The 16,418-nt window shown below is 41.6% G+C and overlaps 1 protein-coding gene across 2 annotated transcripts in view; it reads left to right on the top strand.

The window, feature by feature from the left end:
• The first annotated feature begins 7,511 nt into the window (after window positions 1-7,511).
• The window catches only part of TCTN1 (tectonic family member 1), a 50,142-nt gene continuing 41,235 nt past the window's right edge, over window positions 7,512-16,418 (top strand). The window contains exon 1 of one of the 2 annotated variants that reach the window (XM_072600473.1): window positions 7,512-8,555. In XM_072600473.1, coding sequence (XP_072456574.1) covers window positions 8,279-8,555 — 277 coding nt within the window. In that variant the 5' untranslated portion in view covers window positions 7,512-8,278. Of the gene's footprint in view, window positions 8,556-16,086; window positions 16,300-16,418 lie in introns of those variants that run through there. The other variant, XM_072600474.1, reaches the window with a different exon arrangement.

Genomic DNA, 16,418 nt, shown 5'->3' with positions numbered 1-16,418 from the left:
TGGAAAAAAAAGTGAAAAAAAAAACCCAATTGAACTAATTAATAGTGGAAATTGATTTTTTGGGGAAAAAATAAATAAGCCATTAGCTAGTTTGCTTTTAAAAACAAAGAATGAAGACAGCTGAATTATCAGTATAAAAAATGAAAAAAAAATTGAATATACAACCAATGAAAAAGAAATAAAAACAATTATTGGGAGCTACTCGTCTCTATATGATCATCTATATGACAATCTAAAAGAAATAGATAAATATTTACAAAAATATAAATTGCTCAGCTTAATAGAATATTTAAATGTCCCTTTCTTAGCAAAATAAATTGAACATGCCATAATGAACTACCTTAAGTAAAAAATCCCAGGACCTGATGGATTTACAAATGATTTCTACTAAAAACATTTTAAGAAAACAATTCCAATACTACATATGTTGTCTTTAAAAGGGATTTTACAAAATGATACAAATATGTTTTTGATACTTAACTAAGGAGAGTCAAAACTAAGAAAACAATAAACTAAATTCTCCACTAAATACTGCTGCAAAAATTTTAAATAAAATATTAGCACAGATACTATAGTAATATATCACAAAAGTCATACACTATGGCCAGGCTAGATGCATACCAGGAATACAGAGCTGGTTCAATATTGGGAAAACTAAAAAACATCATTGACCATATTAATTACAAAATCAACAGACACCATATTATTAACAGATGCTGAAAAAGTTTCTGTCAAAATACAACATCCATTCCTGTTAAAAAAAAAAAACCACCCCAAAACATAGAAATGAATGGAGTTTTCCTTAAATGGTAAGTGGTATATATCTAAAACCAAGTGTAAGCATTATCAATTATGGGAAAAAGCTAGAAGACTTTACAAAAAGATTAGGAGTGAAGCAAGGATGTCCATTATCACCATTGCTATTCAATATTGTACTAGAAATGCTAGTTATAAGATAAAATTGAAGGAAAATACATAGGCAACGAGGAAACGAAAATTATTACTATTTACACTTGATGTGATAATTTACCTAGAGAACCCTAAAGAGTCAGCTACAAGACTAATGAAAACAATGAGTTCAGCAAAGTTGCAGGATATGAAAGAAAGCCATACAAATATTCCATATTTCTTTATGTTAACCCGTAAAATTCGGCAGGATGAGATAGAAAGAGAAATACTATTTAAAATTACTAGGTACAGTATAAAACACTTGGAAGTCAACCTACCAAGACACACACAGGAACTATATGAACACAATTACAAAATGCTCTTCCCATGTAGATCTAAATAACAAAGAATATTAATTGTTTATTTACATATTCAGGGCCTTACCAATCATGCAACCTAAGAATTACTTTATAGAAGTAGGAAAAAAACCAAAATCAATCCAGAGGAACAAAAAGTGAAAATACAAAGGGAATCAATGAGGGAAAAAATAGGAAGGGGGATTAGCAGTACTAGATCTCAAACAATATAACAAAATTTGGTCCTGGATAAAAATTAGGTTGATCAGTTGAATAGATTAGGTATATAATATACAGAAGCAAATGAGCACAGTAGCCTAGTGTTTGATAGACTCAAAGATCTAAGTATTGTGGGAAAAACTCATGGTTAAAAAAAAAAAACCTGTTGTGAAAACTGAAAAGAATTCTGGCTGATCAACATCTCCCATTGTATACTTATCCTATTCCTTTGCCCTCCTATTTCTTTATATAAATTTAGAAGACTTTTACAACTCTTCCAAAAACACTGGGGTTGTGACCATTTGATACTTTCTTTGAAGCAGAAGTGCCTTTTTAAACTTCACTTTCTTCTTCTAAGTATGAACTCAGATTTTCTCTTTCACCAAACTGGGCATAGACCAATATTTTACACATTTACCAAGATAAGTTCAAAACGGATACATGATGCAGTTACAAGAGGGAGATACCACAAGAAAATCAGAACGTGGAACATATTACCCATCAGATGTAGGGATACGGGAACAATTTCTGAATAAACAAGGAATAGTGAGCGTTGTGAGGCATAAAATGGATAATTTTAATTACATTAAATTAAAAAGGTTTTGTATGAATAAAACCAATGTAGCCAAAATTAGAAGGAAAGCAGGAAATTGGGAAAAAAATTGATAGTTTCTCAGATAAAAGTCATATCACAAATATATAGAGAACTTTATAAGTTTAATTTGTTATTCCCCAATTGATCAATGATCAAAGGACAGGAACAGGCAGTTCTTTGATGAAAAATATCAAAATTATATATAGTCATATGAAAAAATGCTCTAAATCATGATTGATTAGAGAAATGCACATTTAAACAACCTTGAGATATCATCTTATACCTATTATATTGACTAAAATGATAGAAGGGGAAAGCAACAAATGTTTGAGGGGATGTGGAAAAATTTGAACACTAATGCATTGTTAGTGGAACTATGAATTGATCCAACCCATTTTGGGGAGCAATTTGCAATTATTCCAAAAGAGTTGTAAAACAATATATCTTTTGATCCGTTGATGATTAAGGGAAAAGAAAAAGAACTTAAATATTCTGTTCTAAAATATTTATCACAGCTCTCTGTGTGGTGGTAGAGCAGTGGGAATTGCAGGGATGCCTGTCAATTGGGGAATGACTAAACAAATTTTGGCATGTGATTGTAATGGAATACTATTGTGTTATAAGAAATAATGAGCTGGTTGATTTTAGAAAAGCATGGAAATAATGAAAAGTGAAACGAATGGGAACCAAGAAAAGCATACATTAGCAGCAATATTGTTTGAAGAACAACTTTGAATGGCTAAGTCATTTTGTGTTTATAAGAACCGAAAAATAGAAGTATGTACAGTATGGTTTTGCATATATATATATATATATATATATATATATACATATGTATGTATATACATATTTATGTGTAATGGTAGCCTTCTCTATAATGGAGTGGTGAGGAAAGGAGAAAATAAATTACACAGGAGAGAACAAAATAAAACAGAAAAAATCACAGAAAAGCGGGGTAGCTTTGAAAACAATGTGTAGAATTTATTACATAGTTTATAAAAATAGAGTAAATGGTGAAATGCAACTTCATGATTTCATATGTAATTCTCTTTTTATGTCATGTGTCTATGGAAATTTGGGGGGGGGGTCTTTTTGTATTTAAGTTCAAAATGAATTAAAAAAACAAAACTTGGTACCGCCTCAAGCACCTGACACTGAATTCTACACAAAGTAAGCATTTAATAAATAGGGTCATTGATTTAGAGATGGAGGGGACCTTAGAGGTCATTGAGTCCAACCCTTCAATTTACAATGAAGTAACTAAGTCCCAGAGGAGTTTAGTGGCTTGTCCAGTGACACAGGCAGTGTCATAGAGAAGATCTGAGCCCAGGACTTTCTGTTTCCAAACACAACATGCACTCTGTTCACAGAGTGAGCACAGCCCCTTATATGTAGCTAGCTGATATTGTAGATAAAATTCCTGACCTGGAATCAGGAAATCCTGACTTCATATCCGACCTTAGATATTACTAACTATGTGAACCCTGGGCAAATCACCATGTCATCTTGACTTTTGTCTTTTTTTTAAAAATTAATTTATTTGTTTCAAGTTTTCTACAATCATTTCCATAAGTCTTAAATTTTCTCCCTCTCCCTCTTCCTTCCCTCCCCAAGACAGCATGCAATCTTATATAGGTTCTACACATACATTCTTATTAACCACATTTTCACATTAGTCATGTTGCATAAAAAGAATTAAAATGAATGGGAGAAACCATGAGAGAAACCAAACCAAACCAAAACATAATACAAGAGAAAATAGTCTGCTTCATTCTGTGTTCCGATTCCATAGTTCTTTCTCTGGATGTGGATGGCATTTTGCCTCAAGAGTCCTTTGGGAATGTTTTAGGTCCTTGCATTGCTGCGAAGGGCTAAGTCTATCAGAAACAGTCCTCGCACACTGTCTGTTACTGTGTACAATGTTCTCCTGGTTCTGCTTATTTCACTCGGCATCAGTTCATATAAATCCTTCCAGGCCTCTCTGAAGTCCTCCTGTTTATCATTTCTCATAGCACAATAGCATTTCATTACATTCATATATCACAACTTGTTCAGCCATTCCCCAACTGATGGACATCCCCTTGATTTCCAGTTCTTGGCCACCACAAAGAGAGCTGCTGTAAATATTTTTGTACATGTGGGACTTTTCCCCAGTCTTATGATCTCTTTGGGATACAGTCCTAGAAGTGATATTGCTGGGTCAAAGGGTATGCACATCTTTGTAGCCCTTTGGGCATTGTTCCAAATTGCTCTCCAGAATGGCTGGATCAGCTCACAGCTCCACCAACGAGTCAGGGTTCCAATTTTCCCACGTTTATCATCTTCCTGTTCTGTCATGTTATCCAATCTTATAGGTGTGATGTGGTACCTCAGAGTTGTTTTGATTTGCATTTGTCTAATCAGTAGTGATTTAGATTAACTTTTGTCTTGCCACGGGACTTCTATGACCCTGGAAGAGAGAACGAGGCTGAGGGCTTTGTGCAACTCTGCTTCACTTCAGTCCAGTTCATACAGAAGTCAAGGCAATACCCATGATGTCATTGTATCCTTTGAAAACAAAGGACAACCAGCAATATAGCTACATAACATAATGTGTGAATTCATGTAGCCATATAAACACCAGCTGTTATTATGATAATATGTATCTGTTTGTTGTTATTCCCTGAATACTTTTAGCTTCATGAAAGTAGGACCTCTATCTTATCTAAAATCTATTCATCCTCTAATGGTGGGTGCCACTGTGTCTAATGCACTGCACCTAGAGGGGGGGGGGGTAAGATCTGAATTCAAATCCTTCCTGAGCCACTTAGGAGCTGTGGGCAATCCCTGTTTGCCTCAGTTTCCTTATCTGTAAAATGGGTATGACAGCAGCACTCCTCTCACAGGGTTGTTGTGAGGACTCAGTGAGTTAACACATGTAAAATGGTCTGCAAAGCTTAAAGGGCAACCTTGATGGTAGCTATCATTATAACAATGAAGATTCACTTTGAGTTTTGTCTCTCCAGCATCTAGCAAGGCAGGGGTTGGCACACTGTCTGCTGCTTGCTTGAGAGAGTTCTGCATACAGCAGGGACTTCACAGATGCTCTGGTTGCTCTCTGTGAGCTGGGGTCTCACTGTCTCCCTTTGCACACAGCAGGGGCTTAATAGATGCTCTGGCATCAGTTGCTGTATCTGCAGGAGGGGGTGTCCCCTTCCTCAGTCAGTCGCCCTCCCTCCCCACGCACAGTGTGCTCTGGGTGCTCACAGCAGGCGCCTAATAAGTGTGGCTGTCAGCCTGGACCGTGCTGGGCTGGGCCTCAGGGCAGGTTGCACCTCCCACTCTGGGGGCCTCGGGACCAGAGTCAGGAGGGACAGAGAAGTGGCTGAGCTCGGGGTGAGCCCAGGAGGATGAGGAGCAGCAGCCTGAGCCCGCAGCTCAGGCCACAGACTGGCCAGGCGGGAGACGCGTGTTGTCTGGGCAACGGCCGCGTGGCATCACGGGAGGAGCAGAGAGGAGGGATGAGGAAGGGGGCACGGGAGGGGAGGGGCTAAACCATCCCCAACAAGGGGCGAGGATTGACGTCAGGGACGTGGGGCCTCGGGTTCAGGCAATGGGGAAGATGACGTCAGGAGGAGTGAGCCGCCTCTGAGAACGCGAGGAGACTTAGTTGGGGGCGCAGAGCGAGGGCGGTCTAGGGAGGGGGCTGGCGGCAGGGGAGCCGAACAGCGTTTACGCTGGGGAGGAGATTGACGTCGGAGGTGCCAAGCAAGTCTAGGGAAGGGGCGGAGATTGACGTCAGCGCAGCCTAGCGAGGTTAGGGGACGGGAAAGGGATGACGTCAGGGGCTCAGAATAAAGACAGGAAGATGACGTCAGGGGTTTAGGAGTGGGAAGCCCCTTGGGGCAGAGCTAAAGGAGCTTGGTCTAATCCATGCTCTGCTTACTCCATGTGTCACTCTACTGCTCTGAGCCTGTTCCCTCAATATCTTGACAAAACCGTATTAGTCTCCACCTTGCTCATATTTTACCCCAAAATCATATTTCTGTTATTTCACTGCAATGCTTCTCCTGCCATTTATGATGATGCTAGCCTGCTTCTCCTAGAGCTGAAAGTGACCTTAAAGATGCAACCTCATTTTGTGCATAAGTAAGGCCGGAGAAGTCATATTCTCTGGGTCACATAGCAGCAGATCGGGGATTCAATCTGAGGGTCCTTCCCAGCAGTCTTTTCTCCAGCAGCAGAACAAGCCCAGGTCTCCTGACTCCAAGACCAGTGCTCTTCCCTCTCTATCCCACTCTCTCCTCCCCTCAATCCTTTTCTCCCTGCTTTCATCCTCCTTCCCTTAACCAAGCTCTCTTGCCTCTCCTGACCATCACCTTCCTTTTCCAAGAGTGCTGTGTCCCCAGGCCTTTGTCCAGCTTCGTAGGATAGCTCTGCTCCTTTGATGTCATCCCCTCCCAGACACTAAACCTTCCTTCCTCTGCACCCCTTACTCATCTTCCTCTAATTCCCTAAGCTGTGCTCTGAACCCTGAATGTCAATGACCTTCATTTCCCTAAATTTACTAACCCCCCTGACACACTCCTCCTCTTATGTTCTGCATCAGTTTCCTCCCCTTCCCTGGGCTCTCTCTGTACCCCTCCCCCCCCACTTATCTTCCAGTTCTCTAGCCCAGTTCTCCACCCCTGATTCCAGTGATTTTCCATTCCCCAGGTGTCCACGACACCATCTGCTTCCATTCCCTAGCTTTACTTTGGTGCCACTGTCTGTACTCTGGACATTAGTCCCCACATCTTCCCTAGGTCACTGCCTGACATCAACCTCTTCAGGTTCCCTAGGCCCACTCTGTGCCTAGGGAGACTGTGCCAGTCTCTCAACCTCTCCCTTAGCCTTGGCACTATCAGACTCTAAGAGTTCCATAGACTTGTTCTGTGCCTATGATGTCATGCTCTTCCTTTCCTTAACTTTCCTTGGAGTCCCTGTTGTCATCCCTTTCCAATTCCCTGGACTTACTTTATGTCCCTGACATTATTCCCCCTCTGCTTCCCTAGGTCTGCTCTTTGACATCAGTCTCTACCAGTTCCCTGCCTTTAGTCTGCACTGCTGATGTCATCAGCATCACTGGGGTCTTCTCTACTTCCCCAATCTGGTTCTGAACTGCTGATGTCAGTCTCCTCTATCCCTCAGCAGGCTCTGAGAACCCAGATGTCATCCCCATTCAGTTCCCTAGACTTTACTCTGCACCCCTGATGTTAACTCCTTTCAGCTCCTTACACATGCTGTCTGCTGCTCCTGACATTAATCTCCAGGGGTAAAATTTCAGCCTGTGCTGGGGTGGGGGACTCTAAAGCCTTGATGTCTTCTATTTTTTATTCTGAGCCGCCCTTGTCAGGCCTTCCAGTTCCCTAGATTTGCTCTGTGCCCTTAACATTAAACTACCTCTCGTTCCGCGTGCTGGGGATACGGGGGAGGGGGGAAGGAGGACAGGGGAGTGTGTGTGTGTGTGTGTGCGTGTGTGTGCGCTTACTCGGTCCTAACATCGATCTTCCTCTCTTTCTCCGGGGCAGGAGGATGGTGGTGAGGGGGGAGGGAGGAGAGGGCTCTGAGCCCCCGACGCCATCCCCTTCCAGTTCCCTAGACGTGCTCTGTGCCCTTTATTCTCTCCCCTTTCCCGGGATAGGTGTGTGTGTTTGGGGGAGGTGGTGGCGGGGTCATGGGGGTGGGGGAGGTTCTAAGCCCCTGACGTCACATTTCAGTCTCTATTCTGAGCACCTGACGTTATGCCTTCCAATTCCCTAGATTTTCTCTGTCTCCCTAACATTAATCTTTCTGTCCCCAGGCTGGGGTACGGTGGGGGGAGGGTACGGAGGGCTCTGAGCCCCTGACGTCATCCCCTTCCACTCCCCTCTCCTCGCTAGGCTGCGCTGACGTCAATCTCCGCCCCTTTTTAAACGTTGTTCGGCTCCCCCGCCGCCATCCCCCTGCCTAGACTCCCCTCGCTCTGCGCCCGGGACTGCGGCAACCTCGCGTCCTCAGAGGTGCCTCCCTTCTCCTGACATCATCCTCCCCCTCCCCAGGCCGGAACCCAGGCTTAGCCCCGCCCCGCCATTGCCACTCTTCCCAGCCTGCCCCGGCCTCTCCCTTTCTCCTGCCCGCCTCCCGTGATGCCCCGCGCTCGGCTGCTGCTGTTGCCCAGACAACGCACGTTTCCGGCGTGGCGGTGGCTCAGTGGCCTGAGATGGGGGGGTGGTGCCTCCTGTTGCTGCTGCTCGTCGTCCTGGGCCTGGGGGCAGCGCAGGTTCCAGACTCCGAACCCCCACCTTGGGCCCCCGCAGAGACTCCTCAGGGCCCCGATGCTGGGCCCATCCCGGACCCCGACCCCGGCCCCACCCCGGGCTCCAGGGACAACAGGCCCGAGACCGGGGTCCGCGAGGCCGCCGGGGCCACTTCTCAGTCGCCCCTGGCCCCAGCGGAGGACATGCGGCTTGCTCTGAGGCCCAGCCCGGTCACGAATGGTGGGTACTGAGGAGGCAGGGGAGGACACAGACCTGGAGGCCTGCAGCAACATTTGCTAAGTGCCTGCTGTGTGAACAGAGTGCACTCTGTGTGGGGGAGGGGGGGAGACTGGTGCGGAGGAGGGGGTGAGGTCCCAGCGGGCAGCTGATGCCAGAGCATCTCTTAAGCCCCAACCTCGTGTAGAGGAAGTACCGGGTCTGTGGAAAGAAAAGGTGACACCCTAGCTCATAGATACAGCAGCCGGAGCATCTGTTAAGTCCCTGCTGTATGCAGAGCTCTCCCAATCAAGCGACAAACTGTGTGCCAGACCCTGCCTGTTGTTGCGTTTGTCCTTCGTTCTGGAAGAGGTCCATGACATCAAGATGACGACGTGACTTGCAGTTGACTCTGATCTGAGTGAGTGAGGGCTGTGCAAGATCACCAGCCTCACCTTCTCCTCCAGTGGCTTGATATTCATCAGGATGACAGGAGATGGCTGGAGAAACAAAAAGCAAAGTGAATTTTAGGAGTGCATCTTACTTGTAATAACATTGATGTTTCGCTTTAAAGTTTGCAGACCATTTTATATGTGTTAACTCATATAGTCTTCATACCAGCCCTGTGAGAGAAGTGCTGCGTTATACCCCTTTTACAGATAAGGAAACTGAAGCAAACAGGGATTAAATGACTTGTCCATAACTACTAAGTGTCTGAGGAAGGATTTAAATTCAGGTCTTCCTGATTCTAGGTCCCAGTGCATTATACACTGTGGCACCCATCATTAGAGGACATATGTATTTTAGGTGAAATACAAGTTCTGCCTTCATGAAGTGAGAAGTATATTAAGAAATAACAAGGAACAGATAGGATAATATCATAATAGCTGGCCCTTAAATGTTTGCATTGTATTGTGTTCGTCCTTCATTGCCGAAGAAGACAGGACAGGATAGGCCAGGACAGGACAGGAAAGGAAAGGAGCCAGTAGAACCCAAGTCATCTGGGCATCTAGCTGAGATTCTATCTGGCCCACTGGTGAATACAAGCATTACAAATGCTTAGGCTCCTTAAGAGTCAACCCAATATGGCAAATGCATTGTATACAATTGTAAACAACAGCTCTATTGTTTGTCCTTCATTTACCAAAAGGACCAGTGACATCTTGACTCATGTGAACTGCATTTCAGTGAGTTAGCTTCAGTCTTTCCAAGTCATCCAAGTCCAGTAGCAAGACAAAAGTCATGACAACTGGCAATGGCCCTAAATGTGGTGGATGACCTTGGTGTCATTTTGTCTAAGCTCTAAATTGTTCTTATCTACCTTTTCTGCTGGGGAAAGCCTTCACATACTTGAGGTAGATGTCTCCATAACTCACTGATGGGTTTTGAGGCCTATCAGTTATCCTTAGCCTGGTTTAGCCTGTCTGCTGGATGGTTTACTCCATCATGGCAAGCTCTCACGCCAGAGGTGCTAGTCCTCCATGAACACCCCATACACCTCAGATAGCTGTATAGTGTATATTGAAGTTTGCAAAGCACTTTGATTATGTGGTATATGTTATACGTGTTATCTTGCTTGATCCTCACCACAATCTTGTGCTATTATAATCTGGAAACTGAGGCAAACAGAGGTTATGTCGTGACTTGCCCAGGTTTCATAGAGCTGGTGTCTTAGGTTAGATTTGAACTCAGGTCTTCCTTGACTGCAGGTCAGAAATTGTATCTACAGTGTCAGCTAGCTACATATAAGGGGCTTAATATGGTGAACAGAGTGCATGCTGTGTTTGGAGACAGCAGGGCCTGGGCTTGACTGTTCTCTTAGACACTGCCTGTGTCACTGAACAAGCCACTGAACCCCTCTGGGACTTAGTTACTTCTTTTGAAAAATGAAAAAGTTGGACTCAGTGACCCCTAAGGTGCCTTTCATCTCTAAATCAGTGATCCTACTTATTGAATGCTTACTTTATGCAGAATTCTGTGTCAAGTACAGGAGAGGTAAGGAAATTTAGATCTCAAAACTATTGTTTATGTTCTCCTGGAATATATAGTCTTAATAGGAATCAGAAAAAAGGCCATAACAACATATACAATAGAAACAAGGTTTTATTAAGTGTCTACTGTGTGTTAACTTTTGGGTTAGCTGCTGGGAGAGAGTGAAAGTTTGGATAAGATGTGTTCCTTTCCTTAGTGGACATTGCTGTGTGTACCAAGTGCACTCTCTGTGTGGGGGAGGGAGGGAGACTGGTGTGGAGGAGGTACTGGTATTGGTACTCGGTACTGATACTGAGACTCGGGGTGAGATCCCAGCTTGCAGATAGAGCAATTGATGCCAGAGCTTCAATTAAGACCCTACCTTGTGTAGAGGAAGCACCGGATTTCTGGAAATAAGAGGTGATACCCCAGCTTATAGATACCGCAGTGGTAAGGGGATGTGCATGTGTATGAAATTAAGGTTAACTAGTGCTCTCAGAGTTTTACTGAATTATCTCCTTTGTTGTTCCTGATCAGTTATAAGAACCAATTATAAGAAAGTTATAATAATCAGTTATAAGAATTTCAGTCAATCAACAAGAATGTAGTGTCCACAAAAAATGAAACAATCCCCACTCTCAAGGAGATTACGTTCTTATGTGGTTTTAAACCTGTCACTTATACCATCCTGGCAATGATATACCGGATCAGACAGTACCCCACTAAAATAAAAAGTGACTATTAACATGACACAATCAGTGCCCTCATCTGTTCTCTTGAATGGGAACACTGGCATGAGGGAAGACAGGGAGAGGGAGCTATGTTGAGCCTAGTTGGGGAAGGGATGAAACCTGAATGCCTACACTGTGATGCAGAAGTCTGTTTTCCTTGAGCATGCTTTGTTCATGCCTAGGGAAGTATGTGAGCTTAGAATACTTAGTGCATACGATTGTGACAAACCCTGATTAACCCCTTCATCTTCTTGGATAAAACTCAGACCCTGGAGTGCTGTCTAAACCTACCACCTTGAGAAGCCTGTGTCTCCAGAAAGCCCACTGAGGAAATGTGGGGAGGAGGAGAGAGCACTATTTCTGAAGTCTTGGGTTTAAAGCCTATTTCTGCTCCATATTGTGCGACCTTGGTCAAGTAATTTCCCTTCTTCTGGGGCTTTTAGTTTCCTTATCTGTAAATAAGGGAATTGAACTAAGTGATCTCTTGAATCTCTTCCAATTCTAAGAACTGAGAGTGCCATCTGAACCATACAGGGACTGTGAACTTCCAGGGAGAATGTCATGAATAAATTCAGAATTTTAGAGGCTGAAAGGACTAATGATGGGGAGGATAAAGCCCAGAGAAGAGAATGGTCATCAAAGTCCACCATAGTTATTGAGCCCTTTATAACAACAGTCCTGTGAGGGTAAAAGTCCCAGAGTTTTCCCCCCATTCTAGAGATTAGGAAAACATGACTCAGAGAGGTTAATGATATGTCCCCAGTTACATAGCTAGAAAAAAGGGCAGGTGCACCCTCCACCCTGGAAACAGAATCCTACTTTAAGAAAGAATTAAAAGTTAAGACATACACTGGGAAAATGAGCAAACAACAGAAAAAAATTCTGACTGTAGAAAGTTACTATGGTGACAAGGAAGATCAAAACGCATACTCAGAAGTTAACCAAGTTAAAGCTCCTACATCCAGAGCCTCCAAGAAATATATGAATTAGTTTCAGGCCATGGAAGGACTCAAAAAGATTTTGAAAACCAAGTAAGAGAGATAGGGGAAAACTGGAAAGAGAAATGGGAGAGATGCAAGAAAATCATAAAAACAAGTCAACGGCTTGGTACAGAAGACACAAAAAAAATACTGAAGAAAATAGCAATTAAAAAAACAGACTGGAGAGACGATTCTGGGAAGATGGTAGAGAACGTCAGAAAACTTTTGACTCTCCAAATTTCCTCCACAGAAGAAGACAACATTACCTCAAAGGGAATGTAGAACAGTGGAAATAAACAAAAGTCAGGGAAAAGCAGCTGTTCTCCTAAGACCACCTAAGAAGACCCCAGGAAAGACCTGATCTCCAGGAGCAAAGATTTGGTATGAATGAAGTGCGCATACCTCCAGGCCAACTCTGTGGAATCAACAAACAGCAAGCCTGGGAGGCATCTGAGATTGGGAGGCAGAGTCAGCCTTAGAAACTTTCATTTCATGACCAGTATGTGTGTGTGTGAGGAGGAGAAAATTGAAGGGACATTCCACTATTGAGGGATGCCAAGCACAGCTGTGCTGATCAGAGAAGGAGCTAGCACACACTTGGTGAGTGCAGTAACAGAGGGACAGGGACCCTACTGGCTGTGGGCACTTGCAGGAAAGCAGTGTCTCTGGTTCCAGTTGCAGGGAAGAGAGAGTGGCTATAGTTTTCAGCCACTGGAAGGACTGCAGGGAGTAAGACCATTTGTGGAACAGCTTGACCAGGGACTCTAGCCATGGCTTAGGAGTGGAGAGGAGAACTCAAGGTTGAACCCTGGGACAGACCTCAGAAAATAACAATTAAGAAGGACCTGAGGCTTGGGGCATTGTTTCCCATACCTTGGAGCTAGAACTTGATCACACTGATAGCTGCAAAAAATAAAATAAAACAAAATGAGCAAGCCAAGGAGAAAGAACCCAACCTCTCCAACTAAGGAAATAGAGAAGATCTGGGTTCATGTTCAGAGGAAGATAATGCTGGCACCTTACTCTCATTGGGAATGGGTTAAAGAGGGAACAAATTATTTATATATATATACATATACATATATATATATAATATATATTATATGTATACACACATACACACATGTATGTATATCTATATGTATATAGATGCATATATGTATAAAAGTCTTCTAAATTCAGAAAGAAATAAGAGGGCAAGGGGATAGGGTGGGGAGAGAGAATAAGGTAAGGATTCTTAGAGGTGTGAGTAGGTTAAGGAATAGGAGGGCAAGGTAGAAGTGAGTAGAAGTAAAACAGGAGTGAGGAGGGATAGGAATAGGGTGAAAAGGATAGTGAAGAAAAATAGAAAGGAGAAAAATATGTAACATGCAGTTATAGCTTAGAATGTGAATAAGATGAATTTGCCCATAAAATGAAAACTAATAGATTAAAAATTTAAATTCCATAATATGTTGCTTTCAGTAAATGTTTTAAAAATAAGAGATACAAGCATAAAAGTTAAGAGTAGAACTTATTATATTAAAAAAGCAGAGGTAGTAATCATAATTTCAGACAAAGCTAAAATGATTTAATCAAATGAGAAGAATAGGAAAACTACATTGTGTCAGCCATGTTATTCAGTATTGTTTTAGACCATTTAAAATATCTAGATGGTATAAAATACCTGAGAGTATGCCTGCCAAAACAGACACAGGAGGTATATGAATATAAACATAAGACACTTTTTATACAATAAAGTTAGATCTGAATAATTGTAGTAATAATTATTGTTAATGAGTAGGTAAGGCCAATATAAAAAAATGACAAATTTACCTAACTCATCTATTTATGTAATGCCATCCCAATTAAATTACAAAAAATTATCTTACTGAGACAGAAAAAATAATAACTGTTCATTTAGAAGAACAAAAGGTCAGAAACTTAAACAAAATGGGAAAAAAAATGGAAGCAGATCTAGTAGTATCAGACCTTAAACCATATTATAAAGTAAGAGCATTATTGAAGTGTAAAATGAACAATTTTGGTTATTTTAAATTAAAATTTCCTTGCATAAATAAAACCTACGCAGCCAAGAATAAAAGGAATGCAGAAAATTGGGAAAAAAATAGACAATCTCTTAGAATGGGATTGGGTTGGAATATTATTGTAGTGTAGGAAATGATGAGCTAACTGGTTGACTTAGAAAAACATGGAAAGACTTGTACTTATGAAAGAAGATGCTATCCACCTTCAGAGAAGCAGATAAGTATAAGTAAGTATAGTACAGTCTCAAATATATGTGTATGAGTGTGTGTGTATAGGATATATGTATTTGTGTGTATTTGTAGATATCTATATATCATATATGGATTGTGTGTGTGCGTGCATGCATGTGTCCATGTTTAATTGTAGCCTCTGAGGGATGTGGGCAGAGAGCAGAGGGAGGGAAAAAATAAAAGTGAGAAGTACACAGTAGAGAACAAAAGAAAGCTGGACAGATTTGAAAAAAATGTATAGTATTTATTATATAGGTTTTCTTGAAATGGACATTTATTGCTTTATATTGAATCCACTCTTACGTCCTGCTGTGAACATGACAGTGTTTTTTTCCTTTTCTTATTCTGTATTTAAGTTTAAAATAAATTTAAAAACTGAAAAAACAGACTATGCGAAATGGTAAAAAACAAAACAAAACAAATGAGGAGATGAATGCCTTAAAAAGCAGGATTGGCCCAATGGAAAAGAGGCACAAAAATTCACTGAAGAAAAAACTCCTTAAAAAGTAGAATTGGCCTAATGCAAAAGGAGGTACAAAAGCTCACTGAAGAAAATAATTCCTTAAAAATTACAGCTGAGCAAATGGAAGCTAATGACTTTAGGAGAAATCAAGAAACAAAACAAAACCAAAAGAATAAAAAAATACAAATGTGAATTTTCTCATTGAAAAAACAACTGACCTAGAAAATAGATCCAGGAAAGATAGTTTAAAAAATCGTTGGACTACCTGAAAGCCATGATAAAAAAAAAAAAGCTTAGACATGATCTTTCAGACATTATCAGGGAAAACTGCCCTGATGTTTTAGAACCAGAAGGGAAAAATAGAAATGGAAAGAATTCACCAATCACCTCCTGAAAGAGATCCCAAAGTGAAAACTCCAAGTAATTCCAAATTCCAGAGCTCCCAGGAAAGGAAAAAATATTGTAAGCAGCCAGAAAGAAACTCGTCAAGTATTGTGGAGCTACAGTAAGGATAACAGAAGATTTATCAGCTTCTACATTAAAAGATTGGAGGACTTGGAATATGATATTCCAGAGGGCAAAGGAACTGAGATTGAAACCAAAAATCATCTATCCAGCAAAACTGAGTACAATTCTTTAGGGGAAAAAATAGATATTTAATGAGATAGAGGACTTTCAAGCATTCAGAGCTGAATAGAAAATTTTACTTTCCAAGTGAGTCAAATGTACAAGAATACAAGTCATTCCTCAGTTGATAAATGGTCAAATAATATGAACAGGGAACTTTCAGAGGAAGAAATTAAAGCTATCTATAGTCATATGAAAAAATGCTCTAAATCGTTATTGATTATAGAGATGCAAATCAAAACAACTCTGAGGTACCACATCTCACCTGTCAGATTGGCTGACATGACAAAACAGGAAGATGATCGATATTGGAGAAGATGTGGGAGAGTTGGAACATTAATTCATTGTTGGTGGAGCTGTGAGCCAATACAACCATTCTGGAGAGCAATTTGGAACGATGCCCAAAGGGCTATAAAAATGTGCATACCCTTTGACCCAGCAATATCACTTCTGGGACTGTATCCTAAAGAGATCATAGAAATGGGAAAGGGTCCCATATGTACAAAATATCTGTAGCACTTCTCTTTGTGGTGGCCCCAAACTGGAAATCCAAGGGATGCCCATCGATTGGGGAATGACTGAGCAAGTTGTGATATATGAATGTAGTGGAATACTGTTGTGCTATGACAAATGATGAACAGGAAGACTTCAGAGAAGCCTGGAAAGACTTGTATGAAATGATGCTGAGTGAAAGGAGTGGAACCAGGAGAACTTTATACACAGCAGCAGCCACAGTGTGTGAGTAATTTTTCTGGTAGACTTAGTACTTCATTGAAATGCATGGACTTAAAAAATTTCCAGTGGATTCTTGAAGCAAAACCCCTTGCACATCCAGAGAAAGAACTATAGAAATGGAT

This window comes from Notamacropus eugenii, chromosome 4, assembly GCF_028372415.1.
Source record: "Notamacropus eugenii isolate mMacEug1 chromosome 4, mMacEug1.pri_v2, whole genome shotgun sequence".
Taxonomy (NCBI): Eukaryota; Metazoa; Chordata; class Mammalia; order Diprotodontia; family Macropodidae; genus Notamacropus; species Notamacropus eugenii.
Note: the sequence above shows the minus strand (reverse complement) of the source record. Positions and strands in the feature narration are given on the sequence as shown.